The sequence below is a fragment of the Phaethon lepturus genome, unplaced genomic scaffold, assembly GCF_000687285.1.
Source record: "Phaethon lepturus isolate BGI_N335 unplaced genomic scaffold, ASM68728v1 scaffold27128, whole genome shotgun sequence".
Taxonomy (NCBI): domain Eukaryota; kingdom Metazoa; phylum Chordata; class Aves; order Phaethontiformes; family Phaethontidae; genus Phaethon; species Phaethon lepturus.
Genome location: NW_010558716.1, coordinates 857 through 16,209, shown reverse-complemented (window position 1 = coordinate 16,209; position 15,353 = coordinate 857). Strand labels below are relative to the sequence as shown.

General features: G+C 45.9%; 1 protein-coding gene across 2 annotated transcripts in view; it reads left to right on the top strand.

Annotated features, from left to right (window-relative positions):
- Positions 1 to 14,631, top strand: part of STK40 (serine/threonine kinase 40) — a 15,630-nt gene extending 999 nt beyond the window's left edge. The window contains exons 2-11 of one of the 2 annotated variants that reach the window (XM_010293160.1): positions 1,144 to 1,263; positions 2,259 to 2,344; positions 2,813 to 2,956; positions 3,914 to 4,141; positions 4,990 to 5,042; positions 8,052 to 8,167; positions 11,391 to 11,535; positions 11,905 to 12,024; positions 13,005 to 13,089; positions 13,925 to 14,631. In XM_010293160.1, coding sequence (XP_010291462.1) covers positions 1,152 to 1,263; positions 2,259 to 2,344; positions 2,813 to 2,956; positions 3,914 to 4,141; positions 4,990 to 5,042; positions 8,052 to 8,167; positions 11,391 to 11,535; positions 11,905 to 12,024; positions 13,005 to 13,089; positions 13,925 to 14,143 — 1,308 coding nt within the window. In that variant the 5' untranslated portion in view covers positions 1,144 to 1,151 and the 3' untranslated portion in view covers positions 14,144 to 14,631. Of the gene's footprint in view, positions 1 to 1,143; positions 1,264 to 2,234; positions 2,345 to 2,812; positions 2,957 to 3,913; positions 4,142 to 4,989; positions 5,043 to 8,051; positions 8,168 to 11,390; positions 11,536 to 11,904; positions 12,025 to 13,004; positions 13,090 to 13,924 lie in introns of those variants that run through there. The other variant, XM_010293159.1, reaches the window with a different exon arrangement.
- The last annotated feature ends 722 nt before the right edge of the window (positions 14,632 to 15,353 follow it).

Genomic DNA, 15,353 nt, shown 5'->3' with positions numbered 1-15,353 from the left:
TGCTGAACTGAAACAAGACTTTCCTTTGGGGAAGTAGTGTTTCAGTCAGAGAGGCTTGAATTTAGTTGGACCTTTAGGTATCAGTTCTGAAATATCACCTCAAAGTCTCCTTAGATATTTGAGCAGCAGAAAATGCAAAAATCAAATTTTGTGCAATACCTGAATAAGTAGGCGTTAGTCAAGCTTTTAGTTGTCTGTGCTGAATTGAAGTGGTGTGTGGACCTTGAATAAATACTTGGATGCAAAGCATGAGATTCGCATTTGATAAATTAAATTGTTCTTTGCATGGAGCGGCGGTGCAAAAGAATGCACATACTGGCACCACAGTGTTGCCTTTCATTGGAATATCCATTAAGGGCAGGTAATAGTGTTAATTCTAAACAAAGCATTGCTTCCTGCACGTGGAGACTGAAGTGACAGTTTTCTGTTGGACTGCAATCTCAGCTGCATTGGATGTATGTAGATGGAGATGTAATAAAAAGGTTAGAACCTAAAGAGGTACAAAGAGAGGGGAGACTTATTTCAAGACTAAAAATATATTTTTGAAAAATCATTGTTAAATTAACTGAATCTCACAATAACTAGTATGTTTCAGTCTTCTATGCCCTTGCTGAAAAAGGTGAAAGGTGTTGTTCATTTTGTATGGTCAGTTTTGTGTATTCTTGGCTGTTTGAGGAGCAGACTTGAGCCTTCCATGTTACTCAGTGAGCTGGCTGCAATGCCTAGTGGGCAGCCCTCTGTAAAGGAACCCGCAAAAGTCCATAGGCTGAATGAGAAGTAGACATCCATACAGAAGGATAACAGGCATTTTCTTTCAGAGTTTTTTGGAATATGTTAATTTGCAAACTTGTTTTTTGCTGTAAAACAGGCTTTAATTATTTTCAGTTGTTCCCACTATGTCTCTCAAACAACTGTTCTAGGAAGTGTTGTTTGAATAATGAGGCTGATTGATACCTTCAAAAATGCATTAAGCCTCCAACCCACAGCTGGTCTATCAGTAATGAGCCATAGCTTTTTTTTGTAGAAACACAAGTAGGCAGAGACATGAGTGCATCAGTAGGTGAAAGCCTTCAGTATGAAATAAGGGATAGTGTAGGAAATTAACTCAGTTGCTCATCAAATGTGATCTCTTTCTCTTTCAAGAGCCGAGGATGAAGCGGCGAGCATCAGACAGAGGAGCTGGGGAAACATCCACTAAGGCAAAAACTCTTTGTACAGGGATTTCTGGAAATAATGCCAAGAGAGCGGGCCCTTTTATACTAGGTAAGCAGGGAAGGTTTTCTTCTTCAGTTTTCAAGGTAGCTACTGATTGCAAAACTGAAAATAAAAGGCACTATAAAATGAGGCAAAGCAGATCTGTAATTTAGCGTCTTACCTCAGAGTGCAAGTCACTCGATGTAGCAGAGCAGTACGCCTTGGAGCTTTTGCAGCTAGGCAAGCTAAGGAGATTTGTAATACTAATATAGCAAGGCAGGCACAGCTTTTAAGATAAATATAAGCTCTTGCTCTTACATTTGGTTTTGATTTTTTTTTTTTTAACCTACATTCTTAACCATTGTTAAAAAGCAAATTCATTCAGGGGGCTTTTTGGTTAGCTCTGGGGAAATGTTCAACCCTGCTTGCCTGAAATAAGCTGTCAAATCAGCATGCAGGCAACTTAATAGTGCAGTAGTGGTCATTATAAGCGGTATGTGCCAAGGCAAGACCACTCTGCTACCTTTTGAGGTAGAATAGTTGTTAGTTTTGAACTAGTTATATAAACTGTCAAAAATGTGATGGACTTCACAGCGGAAACCAATGGATAATCAATTGGAAGCTGATTGATTTAAACTGAAGAGTAGAGACTGTATGTTAATGTGAAATTTGGACTAATCTGTTTACCTGCGCAGTCCCTGCAGAGATGGCAGCTGGATTCAGAGGTGTAGTAATAGCAGTTGCCATGGGTGTTGCTAGTAAATGTAAAAGCCGTATGGTTCAGGCATGCAGACATTTGAATTTCTGAAAACAGCTGTGCCATGTATGGGCTTTTGTTAAGTGTTTCTCCAGTGAACAAATGAAACATTGTCCAGAAAGGTTTCAGAGTTCAATACCATTTTTTTCTTTAGATTGTAATTTGTGGAAACACATTTAGTTGCCTGAAAAAAAAGGAACTTAGTTTAAACTAATGTACACTGCGTGACACTTGCATACTGATGTAACCCTGAATTAGTCATTACTGCTTAAAGGAAAACAAGTCTGTTTTTGCTTTGTGCTGTTAGGTCCACGTTTAGGTAACTCTCCTGTGCCAAGTATTGTTCAGTGTTTGGCAAGAAAGGATGGGACAGATGACTTTTATCAGCTAAAGGTAAGCAAACTGCAGGGCTTCCAGATCTTCAGGGCTCTTTAACTTCAGCTCTTGTGACAGAAGCACTTGCAGTAAAGTGTGGTGTAGGCTGAACCAGTGTGCTGTCGGAAATGGCTGCTGGAACTTCCCTTCAGTAGGGCAGTTCTGTCAGGCGTAGATCTGGTGTCGAGATTAGCCCCCAGACAAGGCCTTTGTGGTTGCTGTGCTGTGCCTGAGGTGGGGGTGGCTCCAGTGGGGACAAATCACCTGGGATATTTGCAAAAAGCCACCTGAGCCACTTTTCTGTGTTGATCAAGCTCATGCTATGTGTTCTGCACAGATGTTAGTTCAGACAGGTTTGTGGCAAGTATGCAAACATCAGCATAATTACATCAGGTGTTAAACACATGTGAATACCTAAAATGTGAGAGGTTTGGAGGCATTTGGGTTTTTCTGGGAGATGTAAAGGTCTTTTCCCTTTTCCTGAAGATTCTCACCTTAGAAGAAAGGGGTGATAAAAGTATAGAAACCCAGGAGGAACGACAGGGCAAGATGCTGCTGCACACAGAATATTCTCTCCTTTCCCTGCTCCACAACCAGGAAGGAGTGGTTCATCATCACGGGCTCTTTCAGGTACAGCTGGTCACCATCCAGGTTGGGGAATGCCAGTAATTGCTATTGGCTTGAGCTGCTTTTGTTTAATGTACAGTTTGTGCTGACCCTGTTCTTGTGTGTGAAGAATTACCAGCACACTGCTGAGATCAACTGCTGCTGCTTCAAACAAGCAAGTTTGTGGCAGTGACTTTTGAGAGTTAAGTGGCATGTAACAGGGTTTGGGATTTGGGAAGTGTGAGAGCATGTCCTCTTCAAGTAGGAAAATAGCTGCTTCACTGGTAAACTAATTTGTGCCAGTAGAGCACCCTTTAGAACTGAATTTGTGCTTTCCAGTCTCTGTACTGTTTTGTGGTGACTTGCAGGAGGGGCCAAATTATCAAGAAACTTTCAGCAAGTTAAACTAGTCAATGTGCTGATCAGTCTCCTGTGAGTTAATTGTCCTGCTGTTAACACCTTCAGAGCTGTGTTTGGATGGGCTGGGCTGTAGGAATTGCTAGTTTGGATGTTATTGCCTTGCTTTCTGTTTAAATTTTGTTAACAGACTTTTCACTTGAGGCTGTATCTTAAATAAGCCAAATGTCCAACTTGGCTGTGTCCTGTTTAACGTTATGGAAGAACTGCTAATTGTGTCTTAAGATTTCTGTTCTTCTCATTAACAGTGTGTTGGATCCCTAGCATTCACGGTCTGTACCACTGTAGAGTTTTTCTAGGTTTTATCTAAAGGTGTCTGTGTGTATATAAACAGTATCAGTGCTGACATACACATATAGTCAAACGGCATAGACTTTCTCTGGTGGCTTTAAGTAGAAATCATGTATCTTTTTTGAAATCCCAACTTGGGGCAAAGATCAAGCACTATGATTGCATTTGCTTATTTTGAGATCACCATGTAGTTATTTATTCTCTAGTGCTCTTAAATACATATGCCCAGATAGCTTCCCTTGAACTGTTGCTCATTTGTTTGCCTCCCTGTAGGACCGAGCTTGTGAAATTATAGAAGATCTAGAAGCCAATAGAATGGTCAGAAAAATGAAGAAGCGCATTTGTCTTGTGTTAGACTGTCTCTGTGCTCATGACTTCAGTGACAAAACAGCAGATCTGATCAATCTGCAGCACTATGTCATTAAAGAGAAGAGACTCAGTGAGCGGGAGACGGTAGTGATTTTTTATGATGTGGTACGAGTGGTAGAAGCATTACATAAGGTAAGATCTTTGTTATCCCTTTCAATGCTGGAAGGCTTAGTTTTCCCACATTGGTATAATAGATGTTTTAAAACTTCCTTGAGCAGGCAGTGGCAAGGTTGCAGAGGATGGATGTTTCAGCTGTTTCCCCATAACAGTGTTCTGTGTAAGACCTCATGCCTCAGGCCATAAAAGAACATTCCCTTCCCCTCCACTCAAGTTTCTTGATGATAAGGTAGCATTTGTTGACTGTGGAGAGGGGCCAACTGGACTAAATGCAGATCAGGTGAACTACAGTGTTACTAACCTCAGAAAAGGGGTGGTCAAAGAGGAGGACAGAAGCTTATCAAATGCAGGAAACATTTCAAGCTATTTCCTTTTGAAGCAAAATAAGTGCCAATGTATGCATTGATTTCTGAGATCAGAACTTCAAGCTACAAGTTGAGATCAGTGAACTGGAAATTATTGTTACAAAAATAGATTCTGACAATGTTTGACTTCTTACCCGATGACAAGGGACACCCATCCTTCCTTGGCAGAGCAATGAAGCGTACATGTTTTAAGGAAATCCTCATCCTATTGGCCTTACTGAGCCTGGATGCTTAAGTTTCAGACTTCTTAGTTTTAGTCAAGTCTGTCTGTGTGCTCAAAGTAGCAAATTTACTTGTTCTGTCCGTCTGACCAGAATTAAAAACAAAATGCACAAAGTTCCCAGGATGCAACCTGACGTAAAACCTTGCTCTAGGTTATTTCTGAGAATGAAGATGACATGATTTCAAAAGATAACTATTGCTTTTGTCCAAGTATTGAATTTATACGTCTATAACAAATATGCTTTTGCTCATGTTATACTATTATATATTTTACAGAAAAATATTGTGCACAGAGACTTGAAACTAGGAAACATGGTGCTAAACAAAAGGTAAGTCTGCTGGAGAGCTGCTGTTCTGGCAGTGGTCTTATGTTTCTTCCCTGAAGCAGATTTCTATTAGAAACACAATTGAAGGCAATGTTTGTTGAGAGTGCTGTCATGTGAGAAGGGTGAGGGAAATGGAAGCAGGCTGTGTAAAAATACAAATCCAGTTCAAAGTTACATGAGTCAATCTCCAAAAATGAATCAAGCCCAACCTAGATAGTTCACTCTTGCACCAGGCTTAGTGACCCAGTGTTAGCACTTCCTTTTGGATTCTAACTTCTGAAAACTAAATTTTATAGTAATTTGGAAACCTGCAAGAGAAGTGCTTATTTCATATACATATATATTTTTTTTAAATGAATTGAAATGTGGTAAGTGGTTCTGTTCATGTAATTCACTTTCCATTGTGCTAAAGGAATTCCCAGCACTGCAGTTTGTACTACAATCATAGCAGTCCTTTGACTGTTACACTGCTGTGTTTTTTTCTAGCAGTAAAATATTTACTTATCTAAACAAAAGTTCTACTGTCTAGTCTGTATTTGTGCTTGAAATAGCTTCCTTGTTCCCGTTAGCTGGTTTGATGCAAGCGTCAGTTTATAATGCACTGATGTCCAACATGTCTTGGATGTTGCGCAGACACCGGAGCAGAGCGGGGCACGAGTTCAGCATGAGTGAGAGGCAGCTGGTGGTAGCGTGCGCTGTGCTTGGTGGCTCCTTGGATTTTTTCTTGGTTGTCTTGGGTTATGTTGTTAGTTGGCAAGCTACTTCCAGTTCAGATACTCTGCTATGTCCTTCAGTATTACATTACTGGGTAAATATTTTGCACTAACTTTAAGAATGAGTGGAATTCATTGTCTTTTTACCCTGTCTGGTTTTCTGTGGAATGAAAACAAAATGCATTACGTCTGCAGGCTTCCAGAGTCTGTGCAAAGCATGCAGGTTCACTCTGGTCACAGCTTGCTTTTTTCTCCTCCCTAATACTGTTTGAAAGCAAGCAGGTTTTACCTACTGAGGTTGAGCTTCTTGGTTTCTGCCCCCACGCACGCACCAGCTAGTGGTTTTCAGGGCTGCCTGTAAATTGTTTTAAGTCGTTTCTATAGAGCTGCTTTCAGATAAACCTCTTATCTTGTGCTTGCTTCTTTGATTCTCCTTCTTGCTAGGAAGAGGCAGACAAAAGTTGCTGCTTTAAAGGGTCCACTTGGTGCTTCCCTTCTTTTCTGGGCGAAGTGTGCAGTGGAGCATCCCACTGATAGAGCTGCACACAGGGGCCCCCACTAGCAGCAAGGGGGAGGTATTTGAACCTTTTTGAACACACTTGCCAAAGTATTTCTTTGTATTACATGTTGTGTTTTTACTTTTTACTAGCAAGCCCATCAACTTTGGTGAGGAGAAGCTGTAGCCTCTACAGCAGTGAGTCATGTGAAAGGGTGGGTGAGGTGTAAGAATAGATCACCATGGAGAGGACCAGTCATTTGGGCTGATCAGAAATGTTTGTTCTGTTCCAGCCGAGCTCACAAAAGAGCCAGGTCTTTTCTGTTGCCAAGGGAGTGAAGGTAGCTTGTTATCACTGTACAGTCACAACCAGGCATGTTACACCCTGGGCTAATGAAGATCCCTCAGACATTGTCCCCTGCGAGATGCGGATGTTAAAGCCTGGCAAGTTTTCCGATTAGCCAGTGCAGTAGTTGGATGATTACAGATCAGATCAAATTTCAGTGACTAAATAAAACCAAGCAGCCCCGAACATTTTAGAGTCCTTTAGAACACTTAGTCTTTTAAATCTTTAGCAAATCCTGCAAGTTGTTATTCAGCCAGGGAAGTCTCTTGACAGTTGAAGCTAACACTTGTTAAACACAAGTCTGTCTTTCTTAATAATCAACTCTCCCTTGCCAACCCACACGTGGTTTTATTTCACTTGTCTGTTAGATTTGCTGGAAATATTTCTTGGTTATTTTGACTGACTTAATTCATGCTCTCAGACTCTAGTTGTGTAATATTTTTCAAGGATATAGAAATCTTCTAGACAGTGTTTTTCTGCTCAGTCCTTGTAAGTTGTATGTTAAAATCCAAAGTACTCGAGTGGCATGAAAGGTTTAATGTGGTAGTAATTTTGTAATGCGCTCACTTTCCTTGCAAAAATTCATTAACTGGAGCTGGCAATACCATAGGGAAGTAGGGGTATCTTCATAGAGAAGTCGTGTGTTCTTCAGAAAAGTTCTCACCTTTTCTGAAGTACTCAAATGCAGGTGGGTTTTTGGATGTTGATTAGACTTTCTCTGTTCTGTGTGCTTGCATGTGAAGAACAGTCCTGCAGATCAGGTAAAACTGCCACAGGACTCCTGCTGTGGGACTGCTGGGTAACGCAAAAGTGTTTGTACTGAATCTGATCAAAGGTCCTGTAGCTAGTGATGCTTAAGCAAACGGTGCAGAGCACAGTCATGAGGCAGTCCTTCTGTAGGGTATTTTCCCTTGGCTTCCAGAAAACATTGTGTGGAGAAGATGCCTTTAGAGGTGGTAGTTGGGAAGCGCATGGGAGAATCGGCTGTTAAAATAAACTTCTACTTTCTTAACACTCATCCCCTACAATGGTAGCAAGCACAAAAATGGAGATTCTGGTGCCGCCGATGCCTGCAGGGTGCTCTGCTGCTGGCTAGGATGCTCCTAAGGAGGCTGGCCAAAAGGTGGCTGTGTGGCTACAAGATGGGCAGGTTATATGAGCACCCTGTGCTTACAGCCACACTTACATGTGCCACTGAAGTTGAATGTAGACATTGCCCATAGCTGTAGAATAGATTCTCTTACTGCTCCTGTAAGAGTCTTGCAAGCCATGCTGGCTGGTGTGGAATCCCTTCCTGTTGGGGTGGAGTTGATCTTACAGCTCTGCTTGTCTCTTCCCAGTGCTTCAGTGTTCCCAAAAAGCCCCCAAAACACACACCTCTGTTTTGGCATTAACTTCCTGCTGTTTGGCTCATGCAGGATGGCCCCTGTTCACTGGTGTCTTCTGATTCTCCCCAGGACTCATCGAATAACCATAACAAACTTCTGTCTCGGAAAGCACCTCGTGAGTGAAGATGATCTGCTGAAAGACCAGCGAGGGAGCCCTGCCTACATCAGCCCAGACGTGCTTAGTGGTAGGCAGTCCCCTTCAGCCCTCAGCCCCCACACTTAACATTTGTCAAGAACCATGAATAAATGGAACAGTAAATGAAAACAACTTAGTTCTGTTCCCATATGTAACTTGCCTCCTGTGAGAGCCTTTTAATTAGGGTCCAGTTAGGAGACTTGGTGAGTTTTTTCCACCTGGGAAAATATGGAGGGAAGGAGCGAGTATAACGTTTTTCTGAAAACTAGTCTGAACTTCAATTCAAAGCTAATTAAAATCTCCCTGCCCGTTCCTAAGTAAGTCTGACTGCAGACAAAAGATGTTGTGTTTCCCACATCTGAATCTTGTTCCTGAGGACTTAAGCTGCAGGTGAATCCCTAGGCCCGGGAGGCAATCGGTCCAAATCCCACCATAATGTCAGTTTATTCCAGGCTGTGCACTAAGGGGAGCAGTTGCTACAGCTGCTGCTTGCTTCCAGAAGGGAATTACTGACCCTCTGGGCGGCTTCTGGGCTGACTGAGAGGAGTTACTTAAAAATAAAGGAATGATTACACCAGGCCAGACTAGCAGTCTGTTCGGGCTCTATCTTGTCTCCAGCAGAGGACATAAGCAGAAGTCTGGTGAAGAACTGTTTTCCCTAATGTCCTCCCACCTTTTAACTGTTTCCAGTGCGTGGGACTTTCAGAAGCAGATGTGGTTTCTGTCTGTCTAGTTGCTTCAGGAGGTTTCTCTTTAATGAACTCCGCCACTGTGATAGCTTTTGTGCTGGCAATAGCTGAGCAGGCAGTGGTTGCCCTGTTTGTCAGGGCAGTGACTGAGGCATCATTTTGAGGTTTTTTGAGTTTTTTTCTCTTGTGCAGATGAGCTTGACTAGAGTGTTCTAAATGTACCTTTCAGCTGGGACTGTGCATCTGAAGCATCTCTCTATAAGTCTATATAGACTCCAGTTGCTGTGCATTAGCTCATGTTGAGTACTCCATGTGACCGCAGATGAAATTCCCTTTGGATGGGGACGTGCAGTCCAAGATCACCCCTAATGCATCCTACCTGCCAAGGGTTATCCATCCGTGGGGCCGAGCTAGCATTAGGATGATGGGAAACTGCCTTGAACTGTGGACAGTAGGTCATCAGCACCAACCGTTTTCTGGACAAGGTGGCAGTACGTTGGGCAGCACCACTCACTGGTGTGCATATAGCCAGTGTGAAAGCCAGAACCTCTACCAGTCTATTGCATTTGTTTATGCGAGGGTAACTTCAAGAATACTGAAAACGCCTCTGCTGAAGACTTGAGTTATTTGTTTATAGTATCCTGAGCTACTGTATTTCAGAAATCCTCAGAGGGACCTAGTCTTGATATTTCCAGACCCAGTGGACTCCTCTCAGTATGTTTGTCAGGTTTACAGGCAGCAGCAATAAATGTAGCTGAGCTCTTCCGTCATCATCTGCCAGGCAGGTCTGAGGCTGCTTCCCTCCTGGGCAGGACTAAGCCAGGAAAGGAGCAGAGGCAGCTGGGGAGGTGGAACATGTGTTTTTTGCGGGCCTTTCCTGTTCTGCAGGATATCCTGAGGCCCCTGTAACCAGATGGATGATACGAGCCAGCTGCTCTGCAGGAGCTTGGAGCATTTGCTGCTAAGTGGCTGGTGGCTGGTAAAGGCTGCATGGAGCTGCGCCTTCCTGCTTGTCTGGGGTACTGTTCTGAACTGGACTTCAGCCCTGTTGCCCTCCCTGCCAGCACAGCTCGGCTGCAAGCACCCATGTTTCTTCTAACAGCTCTCTTGGTGGTGGATTGACTGGCCTGTCTGTTGGCCACACACCACAAGGTGCTGAACAGGCTGTCTTTGCTGACTTCTCTGACAACTTGAGGCTGTTTAAGACCCTGCAAGGAGCAACCTTAGTTACAGGACTGCATCCTGCTTTAGCAGCACCTGGACTGACCTTCAGGTGCAATCGCACTGTGCTCCAGCTCTGATGTCTCTGCGAATAGCCCTCCCCTGAGGGGCATCTGTCCAGCCTGATCCTGTGCTCTTGAAAATGCTGTTCCAATATGGCTCAGTCTGCAGTTCCCCTCCAGGCATCGAGGGAGGAGTTACTTGAGGACATTCTAGGCTTCACCACCACCTTCAGGCTCCGAGCATCCCTTTGTATTGCTAATGCTCCTGTGCAAGAGGAAGCTAGAATGCCTGAAGAATTAATCATTGGTTTAGGTCTCCAGGAGAAGCTGTCATCTGCTAAGAGATGGCTTGCATTTTATGGCTGCTGAAATGTCACTGCAGGAAAAGCTGGAGGAGAAGGAGGGAGAAGTGCCTTTTTTTGAGTGTATAAAGCAAAGAATAATTAGTACAAATAAATGCTGCAGCAGTGACTCACTGTGTGAGTCAGAGGAAGTCATTCCCTCAGTCCTATGCTGAGGTACAGCACTGGAGTTTTAATTTTTGACCCTCCTGCACGCTGCTGTTTGCCGATTTCTTGTGCGATTGAAGGGGCTTCAAAGCAGCATTTCCATCGAGCGAATCCCAGAGTGTGCCTGGGCTGCAGCAGCTTTTGGGAATGCCTCTGTGCAAGGAAGGCAGCTTCCTGCACTCTCTGTGGCTTCACGGCAGGCTCCATTGGCTGTGTGCTGGATCCGTTCTGGAGGCAGAGTCCCATCTTGATGAGCTCAATCTGAGCCGGGTGTGGAGAGTCTTAGTCTGCACTTCCATGCAAATCGCTGGTGCAGCCGGGGTGGTGAAGTTGGCATTAATCCTGGGCCACTTTTCACCTGAGGAGCACTTATGCTTCTCGGGGTTTCTTTCCTGCCTCCCTGTGCCTTGTGCTTACTGGCCCTTAAGTTCTCTTCTCCTTTGACTGAGACTTGCAGCATGGTGCATCTGTGGAGCCTGTGAGGCTCAGGGACTCCCAGCAGCAACAGCTTGCAGGGATGGCGGAGTGAGGTGTGAACTCCAGCACAGCACACAGGGGTTCTGATTGCTTGATGCTCTTGGATCACATCAAGGCCATTCAGCAGGGATAGCCCTGCTCTGTGGGGAAAGGGAAGACACCTGTGTGGAGAAGAACAATGTGCTTATTTGCAAAGGGTGCACCTTTGAAAGAGGATCTTAGTATCTTGCAATAGGAAGTCTTGAGTGTTTTTGGTTAATGCTTAGAAAAAAGGACCACATGCAGGGGTTACTTCAGTACCTTTACTGCTGATGGTGGGCCACAGAGGTGAGTGGTGTCTTAAAGCCTATTGCTATTGTCTCTCTTCCCTGCAGGACGGCCGTACCGTGGAAAACCCAGTGACATGTGGGCGTTGGGTGTGGTGCTCTTCACCATGCTCTATGGCCAGTTCCCCTTCTACGACAGCATACCTCAGGAGCTTTTCCGCAAAATCAAGGCTGCCGAGTACACCATCCCTGAGTGAGTACAGCCTGTCCTGGGGAGGCCCTTCTCTTAGTGCCTGTGGGGATGGTGCTCTGGGCCTTACTGGGACAGCCGGAGCTGGAGGGGCTTCAGTCAAAGCCCCTGAGGGTCGCAGCAGTAATGAGAACAAAGACTGTATGCAGTAGACACCAAGGGAGCAATAGCAGAGCTGGGACATCTTGTGTAAAAGTGAGAAAGGCTCCATGCTGCAGGGATAGGGAGTCAACCTCCTGGTTAATTCTGGGCTCTCTTGGTCAGAGCAGTGGTGGCTCCTCTAGTTCCTGACTTTTGCTCCCAGCTCATCCATCCTGCTCCTGCCTCTGCCCACCTTGTGCACTCGGGCTCACCACACATTCTCTCTCCCAGGGATGGACGGGTCTCAGAAAATACTGTGTGCTTGATCCGAAAACTGCTGGTCTTGGATCCGCAGCAGCGTCTGACAGCTTCTGAAGTGCTGGATTCTCTTAGCTCCATCATAGCATCATGGTATGTGTGAGAGGAGAGAGATGGGGACATGGCGTCTCTGGCCACAGGATATGTTATTCCAGCTGCAGCCAGCAGACTGCTGCCAAACGGGGCACCAGAGGATGGCCTGTGTGAACTGCAAAAAAATCTTTAATCAGCCATTGGTGTCTGCTGATGGATACAGCTGGAGTGGCCTGTACAAATGCTTGTCATTGTGACCAAGGTTGGAGTCTGTAAAGCAGTAACATTATAAAACAGTACTGGGGTACAGGAAGGCCTTCACTGCTGTGCTCCCCAGATTTGATTTTTAAAGAAAGTCTGATGGTGAGGAATATCTTACATGTACAAACAGATGCAGCCAAATGCAGATGCTTCATGCAAGCTTGTAATTAGCACTGCATTATCCATTAAGTAAAAGCAGGCATGAGATCTGTAGAGGGCAAAAGCAGGAGATGCCATTAGAGGTGGGAACACTATGCGTGCAAGGTGGGGATGCCTTTTGAGGGTAAATCTGACTCCAGCACTGGCATGAGCTAACTGGAATGAGATTCCAGTAGCACACTCCAGCAGAAATGGATCCTGGTGGTGTTTGCTTGGTGCAGCCCTCTCTTGTCAGCCCTGTGACCTTCTATCTGTGCTGCACAGCATGCCCAGGCAAAGTTCTTGTGCTGCCTGTTGAGTCGGCAGTGAAGTCTGTGATTTTTGGAGCTGTGGCTGTTTTCCCTCCTACCTATGCAAAAGTTAGAGTTCCGCATCCTGTTTAAATAACAACAACAACAAAATGTAGCTCTGGGGATTATAATATGATTTCATACTAGGGAAGTTGAATTTGGAGCACTGTCCTTTAGTAGCAGTAGCCAATGTGCCATCCAGACAGCTCTGTGCCACACTCTGGTGGCCAGCCATGGCCAGCCAGGTGGGATTGCCCTGGCCAGGGTGTGGGGTGAGGGTGGGTGAGTGGGGCCATGCTCTGGGTCCCTGACACTGTGCTCTCCCCACAGGCAGTCTATGTCCTCGCTGAGTGGCCCTTTGCAAGTGGTGCCGGACATCGATGACCAAGTGGCTAACCCTGAAAATCCCCAAGAGGTAGGTTTTCCTACTTTCCATTCCACAGAACTGCTTTTCCATGCCCTTGTGCCAAGTCTGTCTGTAATGGAAAAAGATGGCAGCCCCTTGTGGACCCCGAGCTGGTGAGGGGAGGGCAGTGAGGACCCAGCTGCGGCTGCCGCTCTTACACCCCGGCGCCGCCTGCCGCTCTACAAGGCGTCCGAGTCCATCCCTGTCTTGTGCAGCAGAAGGATAGGCTCATGCTGCTGGGACCAGGACTCACATCCAGCTGGCTGTGCTGTCTGGAAGTGAGCTTGCCAGCCCTGGAGCTGGCTGAGGGGCAGCTTGCTCCTCTCTGAGCAGCACTTGCTCCCTTGCACGCAGCTGAGAGCTCACATGTGCTGGGAGAGCTGGGAGGAGGTAGTGATGTTGGCTCAGGCTCCCCGGTGAGTTCTGTGATGGGAGTAAACATCCTGCTTTCTTGCCAGCGTATTTTGTGTTGGAAGTGACGGCCAGTGACCTCACTGCCTGGGGACAGCCTTGTAGGAGCTTTTGCCTGCAATGCCGCAGTTGGTGTTGCCACCAGAAATCCTTCTGCTGGGCTTGGGGGGATGTGAGAACTGGGGTCAGACAGCTGCAGCCCCTGAATATCTGGCAGGGTTGGGATGAGCTGTGTCAGGACAGCCACTAAGGTTTCCAGACCTCTGTTCCTGGTGGTACTGGTGACTCATGGGGAGTCCTGCCTGTACGTCTGGCAGCAGGTCCAGTTCTTGCGTTAAGACTCCAGTTATCCCGTCGCAGCTCAGGACCATTGGAGAGGAGTTGTGGGACCATTGCTTGTTGCTGTGGCTCTGACAGGGTGGTTCTCTGGCAGGTGAAGGTGACGGAGGAGTGCTCGCAGTACGAGTTTGAGAACTACATGAGGCAGCAGCTGCTCTTGGCTGAGGAGAAGAACACCTTGCATGAGGCCAAGAGCTTCCTACAGAAGCGGCAATTTGGGAACATCCCCCCAGTGCGACGCCTGGGCCATGACGCTCAGCCCATGAACCCTTTGGATGCGGCTATCCTGGCCCAGAGGTACCTTCGGAAGTAGCTTCCCACACATCTGGGAGCACAAGCACCATCCTGCAGTCTGCCTTTCACGTCGCCTACTACAGCTCAACAGCAATACCGGTGTCCCATGATGGAGAATAATGTAGCAATTCTTCTGAGCTCTGTTCAGGGACACGCACTCACACTCACTCTGGAGGGAGAAGACTTTTGAAAAAGCTAGTTTTGGAAGCAGCAACCTCTTGGCATCTTCTGGAATCTGTTTTTTAAATTGAAGCCTAGATGACTAATCTGCTTTTAATCATGACTGTAATCTACCTCTCTTGTCTTTTTAACCATGCTGTTCTCTGGATTGAGCAAAGCCTGTGGGAAAGGAGAAGACTACCAAGGGTGAAGCTGGTTTGCTGGCACAAGAGTCACGGCTGTGCAGTACGGAGAGTCGGCTGATTGCGTTTGCTCCATATGGTTTGAATAAGCTTAGATTTATCGGGGTTTCTTGAAAGGAAGAATTTCTTGAAACCTCCCCCTTCCCTTCATCTGCATCAAATCTTTTTCTGTCCTTACCGTGCCACCTGGTTTGACTGTGTTGTCTAACCCTCAGTGGCCGTGTGTGGGGCTGCAGCGTGCCGAGGCCTTCGTGAGCAGCACAAACAGCCACCCAGTTACCCGGCGTGACTGGGGGCTGCCCAGAGAGCCCGGCCACTGCCTCAGGCGAGAGTTGTCCTTGCAGGCGATTGCTGCAACGATTGGATCTTGTCTGCAGTTCAAAGGTTTTGCAGGACTTGGCCCAGCGTGGCCTATGACCTCTTCCCCACCTTTCACTGATTCTTTTAGTTTCATAAGAATATATGATTTAATCTTATTTTTCAGTAGCTTATCTAAGGTGCAGTTAAAATTGCATTAATTCTGATTTAGCATTTTCACACTTCAGTTGTGGTACAGATATAATATATGAGTTATAATGTGAAAAAGCTTCCCAAAATAATCTGCCTAGAATTAGGAAGGGGCTGGCTGAAGTCTCTACTGTATTTGTTCCCTAGTTTATCTTGCCATCCCAGCCTCGCCATGCAAACCTGGCACTGCCTTTGCCATCCCTGTGTGGTGCTGAGGTGGGAGAAGGCTGTCCTGGTTTGTCACCTAGCGCCACTCGAAGAGCGGGTGCGTGCCGAGAACAGGAACGATTGTTTCTGAGCCTCATTTTGTGAACTGGATGCCTGTCTTGCCAGATGAACTGTTCTCGCACGGAGGTCCCA